This window comes from Aplysia californica, unplaced genomic scaffold (assembly GCF_000002075.1).
Source record: "Aplysia californica isolate F4 #8 unplaced genomic scaffold, AplCal3.0 scaffold00478, whole genome shotgun sequence".
NCBI classification, from domain to species: Eukaryota; Metazoa; Mollusca; class Gastropoda; order Aplysiida; family Aplysiidae; genus Aplysia; species Aplysia californica.
The window spans coordinates 157261-163566 of NW_004797748.1; the positions used below are offsets into that span (position 1 = coordinate 157261).

The 6306-nt window shown below is 40.1% G+C and overlaps 1 protein-coding gene across 1 annotated transcript in view; it reads left to right on the forward strand.

The window, feature by feature from the left end:
* The window catches only part of LOC101864320 (steroid 17-alpha-hydroxylase/17,20 lyase), a gene marked incomplete at its 3' end in the record, with an annotated part of 16731 nt that overhangs the window by 9333 nt on the left and 1092 nt on the right, over positions 1–6306 (forward strand). The window contains 4 exon segments of the mRNA XM_005105565.2: positions 227–353; positions 1971–2145; positions 3265–3352; positions 5321–5448. Coding sequence (XP_005105622.2) covers positions 227–353; positions 1971–2145; positions 3265–3352; positions 5321–5448 — 518 coding nt within the window.

A 6306-nucleotide genomic window follows, 5' to 3' on the forward strand; every position in this document is an offset into this window, starting at 1 on the left:
AGTAGTAGTAGTAGTAGTAGTAGTAGTAGTAGTAGTAGTAGTAGTAGTAGTAGCAGTAGTTATCACCCGACAGCAACCGTTGTCATGTATCTGGTTGAGGTAGCGGTAGTGGGAGTGATAATGATAGGCTTGTTTTAAAAACTGCTGTTGCCTATTCTGTCTTTGGCCAATTAACATCGCCGACGCTGTGCTAACTCGCTGCCATCTGGATCATAACACTCTGCAGTCCACGTACCAAGCGGGCAAAGTGCGGGGTATTGCCGATGCGTTATTCCATTTCCAGAGTCAGCCCGGACACGAATGGCTGGACGATGAGAACATCAAAGGCTTCCTCACCACTACCTTTTTCGCAGGTCAGTAAACTCCGAATCGAACGCACCCTGGTACAAGACAAATGAAAAAAGCAAAACGTTGACAAGCTGTTCAATAAGTTCTTATTCCAGAAAGCAAAAGTTATCAGAAAAAAACAACAACCAAAAAATACTGTATCCTTCTTTCAGAAATCGTACTAACATCAAGTTTATTTTCAGGCTTTTTTCAACGTTATCTTAGAGTTTAAATTTTAACAACATATTTCTAGAGCACATGATACTACGGACTCAAAAACTGCAGTTTTAAGAAATCAAATATTTGGGCTTAGTACATCTGAACAACTGGCAAACAAAATTATGACTGTAAGGAAAATAAAACTGTCAAACTGAGAAGAATAACATTATCAGATGGAAGGAGTAATATCTTTTTTTCCGGTTGTCAAGGGTTGAGGCATCTTTTAAAGTTGATAACTCTTCCGTCCTACATCTTCACCACTGGGCTAGGACAAGTTCCTAACCATTCTTGCGATAGAACATGATTTGGGCAAATGTAGAAGCCATAACGGCTAAATGTGAATTGCAAGACTCAATTTAGCTTTTCAAACTCAAACAAACAATGAAGCTGACACATTGTGATCGTCCTCCTAATTCTATAAATGAAGTGCACTGACTTTCAAGACACACGAGAATGTCTCCTCAGTACGAAAAATTAGAGATGTCAAACAGGTGTTAGACATGTTACTTGGAGGCTCTCGTAGCCTAGAGGCTAAGTTGTTCGCCTCTTATTCAATAGGCCCCGGGTTCAAATCCAGATGGTGACGGAAGATTTTCTTCCCTAAAATGTTCTCCTTTTACGTCCTTTCCTACTCTCTAACCATGTTCTGTCGTCTGCTTTCGTTTACACTTTCAGCTACACACCCTCAGCTCCTTTGCTCCTGACTCTTTCTACTGCTACTCCTTGGCTCCTTCTTTCTGCTGTCTTTCAGCCACACCTCTGATCTTATGGTAGGAAAGATCTACGCCGAGCCATCTCGGAGGTCCCATGTGCAATTAGCGCACTTTAAAGATCCCTTGGTGGTCTAAAATCGATAAAAATAGGCTTCGGCCGCCACCCGGGAAAAATTCTAAGTTTCCTACCAACTGGAAATGTTAAATGTGTCTCTCGCGCTCATATGACCTTATGCAGTTGCGAGCGTCGTACACTGATCTCCACCAAAAAACAAACAAACAAAAACAAACTAACCGAAAAAACAACAAACAAACAAATAAAAAAAATAAACCAACCAAAAAAAAAAGAAAGAAAACTATTTTTTTAAAACCACCCCCCCAAGAAAAACAAGAACATGTTACTTGAAGATGACAAGATGACATAAGACACATGTTGGACTATGGACTTCACTCACCTGTGATAGGCGCTGCCATTTTGGAAGAGTGATTAATCCAGAATTTTCAATACCAGGGCAAAAGCAGTTATTGAAAATGTGGATCGGAAGTTATGACGATATTGGAGTTTTCGTAAACTGGTTTTTAGGAATGTTACATAGTCTGGACGATGCAAATTATGTCTGTTGCATAACGCCAAAAGACTCTAAGTCAAGAAATTATATCGATGAGCGTATTTTATTAACCTCATGAATAAAGTGACCGCTGTCTTCCCAGCTCACATGACGTCACGAGCTAGCCTACTGAACATCGTACTGATATTGATCCACCACCCAGAGGTCGCAAGTCGAATACAGGAAGAGATCGAATCTGTGCTCGGGGATCGAACACCGCGAGTCGAGGATCGTCTGAGTATGCACTATACGGAAGCTGTGGTTATTGAGAATATCAGGTTGGTGTTTTGATGTATGAATGTGCGCGTGCGCGCGTGTGTGTATGTCTGTGTGTGTGTGTGTGTGTATGTGTGTGTGTGTGTGTGTGTGTGTGTGTGTGTGTGTGTGTGTGTGTGTGTGTGTGTGTGTGTGTGTGTGTGTATATATGTGTGTGTGTGTGTGTGTGTGTCGTGTAACGACGCGGTGGGATCAGGTGGTCATCACTTTGTGGGCATATCGTTTGCCCGGGTGTCGGCTGAAGCCTATCCTTAACCCTTATCGATTTTGGACCACCAAGGGATCTTTAACGTGCTCAGATTGCATACGGGACCTCCGAGATTTTTCGCCCTTGTCCGAAAAAGGCTAGGTGTAGATCTTTCCTACCATAAGATCAGGTGTGTGGGTGAAAGAAAACAGTAAGAAGGAGCGAAGGTGTAGCAGTAGAAAGGCTGCAGAAAGAGTTATTTAGCGATTGAGGTTAAAGCTTGTTCATTTATCTTGCTTTAGTTTAAAAAAAAGTACTTGTAAAAAGGAACAAAACTCTTATATTATATCTATCTTTAAAAGAAATAAAGTTATTTGCGATTGAAGGAGGTCGGGGCTGCCTGGTTTCAGAAAGAAAATTAGCGAGAAAAAAGCCCGCCAAAACTTTATGATCTCTAAGCTTGAGTGTCCTTGAAAACTGCACGTTTACAATTTTTGTACCTTGGATCAGCGTTTTTCCGTAAAATCCTCACAGAAATGTGTTTTAAAATAGAAATAAAAGGTGTTGAGACAAAAAAAGTAAAGTGGATTAAAATTGTGGAGTGAGAAAAAAACACAACCCTAATGCCTGTTTCTTTGATTTCATGATATTGACGAGCGCCTGATTCCATCATCAAGCCATTTTGCTATATATAAGTATATGTACATATATGGGAAATACAACAAGCTACCCAGAAAATAATCACGAACAAACGTACAAATAAAAAACAGCAAAGAAAGAAAAGAAGAACAAAACCAAACGAGCCAATGCGCGCTCAATATGACCTTATGCAGTTGCTAGCGCCATAAAACCCTTACTAAAAACAAACAGCAAACGAAAGAAAAGCAAACAAACAAAATAAAATCCAAACTCCTCACTGGGTCAACATCCTCAGATATGTCAGCCAGGCCCCTTTCACTGGCCTTCGCAGTGCACGGGAGGATATTCACATTGATGGTTACGTCATCCCAAAGGGCACACAGGTAAGTGATACCAGACCGCCAGACACTTTTTAAACAGGTGTATCTATCCTCTCTCTCTCTCTCTCTCTCTCTCTCTCTCTCTCTCTCTCTCTCTCTCTCTCTCTCTCTCTTTGTCTCTTTCTTTATCCCACCCCCTCTCTCTCTCTCAATCTCTCTCTGTCTCTCTCACTCTCTCTCTTTCCGTCTCTTTTCCTCCCCCTCTCTCTCAATCTCTCTCTCTCTCTCTCTCTCTCTCTCTCTCTCTCTCTCTCTCTCTCTCTCTCTCTGTCTTAATATCTCTCTTACGCTCTCTCTCTCTCTCTCTCTCTCTCTCTCTCTCTCTCTCTCTCTCTCTCTCTGGGGAAATAGAATACTTGCAGAAACTGCCCGAGACGAAAAGCAACCATAAAAATAAAGAAATATATAAAAATTACAGCGCCATTCTTTTTCGAACCCCCCCCCCCCCCTGTAATGGCATACATAACACAAGGAACAAGACCTGCTGAAAAATTCTAAACCTTGATGGATCTTGGTTGTTGTTCTTGCTTTCTTTGTTGTTGCTGTTGTTGTTGTTGTTGTTGTTGTTGTTGTTATTTTCATTATTGTTGTTGTTATTGTTGTTGCCCGATTTATGATTTATGTTAGATGACGGTTGCCCCTAACAAACAAACAAAAAAACTCACAAACAAACAAAAACAATAAAACAGAAAAAACAGAAAGGCTTTGAATCTGCTTGGATCTGTTTTCAGCCTGTCAACATGTCTGCGATACGTGTCAAGGTCACACTGCAGCATCATATTTCAAGGAATTACCTTACACTTACAGTCTTACATACGTCTCATTATCAAGTGCCAGATCTGCGACAGACATCGACGATCAAGATACTCCTCTATTCATTCCTTTGCTCGGATACTCTAAAAAAAAAAAGCTACAGCATGCTGGTCTTTCCCTGACACCCATCTGCTAATACTGGGTGCCCACAACGGCTGGATCGGGCCGATCGCCCGACTCGATCGCCCGACTCGATCGCCCGACTCGATCGCCCGACTCGATCGTCTGAAACTGAAAACAAACACGTTTGTTTTTGAGGCGATCGAGTCTGGCGATCGGCCCGATCGGCTGATCTCAGCCGTAGTGGGCACCCCGTATGGACTATCCATGTAGATTGCTCTGGTTCTACTCCTGTCTCAGTTGCCTTGAATTAATTTTTTGCCCCCAACAGCCGAAGAGTTAGAAGTTCAAGGCCTTTATATTTATCCTAGCGTCCTAGAAACTTCATCGGTCTTTCATGACTCTTTTTATCAGCAATGGTCTCCTTCAATTACAATATCATTTGATTTCTTTTCCTCCCAAGTCTCACCCAAAACACCTTTCTATTGCTTCTATTTTATTTTCAGTGTATTTAGTGATTGTCGAGTATTGTCAGCAGTATGGAAGGGGTGACCTCATAAAGCATTTCAGAAAGTTCATTTCGGTAGTCATTGAAATGTTTCTATTTTTCGAGATTGGACTCATTTTATTGAAACCATATCTAGCCATTGCAATTCTTCGTTTTGTTCCCGTGGGACTTTGGCATCAGATGTAATTGTATATCCTTGAAATTCAAACTGTTGAACTTTTAAAAATCTTGTCACCTTTGCTTATGAATTCAGAAATAGGATTTACTGCTTTAAAAAAAATTCCGTGCATTCTGTTTTCTACATACGTATTAACAATGACCCTTTACGTTCAATTCCCGTTACAACCGTATCAAGAAGAAATCGAATGTCCTATTCTGAACCTATTATTAAAACTGTGTCATCGGCGCATCTGATGTTATTAATATCATCGCCATTTAATTTGAGACCTGGACATCTTTCTGTATTCCTAAGGATCGTTTCACGGTAGAGATCTATATATTAAAAAGGTATGGTGACATCATAAAGCATCAATGCCTAACTCTTCTTTCTTTCAATATTGCTTTAAAAAACCATGAACACTTTCTTGCAGTTTCTGGTGAATCAGTGGTTCTTACATCGTGATCCTAACATCTGGGATGATCCCTGGAAGTTCAAGCCAGAACGATTTTTAGATGAGAGTGGAGTCATACTGCCAGCCAATCATCCAGTGCGCAAAAAGTGAGTTTGAGTCTGAAAACAATCTTAATAGTATGTTCGTGCTTTCTCGTCATCCATCTGTTGAAGATTTTTTAAAAAATTACGTCGTTTGCCTCTGCCCCCTTTGCTTTCTATTTTTTCCCCTGAGAATTCAACATGTTCAATTTTTAAAAAATGGATTCAAGTGCCTAGGGACTGTTGTTTTAAAATTCTATTTAACGAATTTTCAATGGAGCGCCCACGATTCTGTACATTATATTATACTTTTTTAATGTAGGTAGTAATTTTGTCCTGCAAGTCGAAGTTCTTGGCTCGAGTCTGAATGACATTCAATTTTTAACGCTCTTATCTTTTTTCATAATTTGTACTCTTAAAAGGTATACTATCTGGAGGAGGGCATAGGTAGGTCCTGGTTCTGTTTTTTTCCCTTTGTTGTTTCAATCTCTCTGCTTTATTTTCCACTTGCAATAGATTGCCATTGTGGCTTCAAAATGTGCTTCTCAAATACATCTTTAGAATAATGTCTCTCGTCAATCTGTTGTTCTAACAATGGACCTACATATCTTCCTTAAAAAATACCGGAATTGTTTTTAAAGGGGAGTTCAGCTTCAGTGGATCTTTTACAATAGACTAAATGTGAGGCAGCGTGGTGGAATCAGGCTCTCGTCAAAATGATCAAAATGAAGAAACTTGCATTTTTCTGCAGGTTTGTGAATGTTTATCAAATTTTTGTTTTTTGGCTCAACGCCTTTCATAACCATTACAGTACTCATTTCTGTGGGGATTTTTCTGAAAAACGTTGATTAAAGGCAGAAAAAAATGTATATTTTCAGTTACCACGGCCTCTTAAGCTATGGAAATAACTAATCTTTGGCGGCC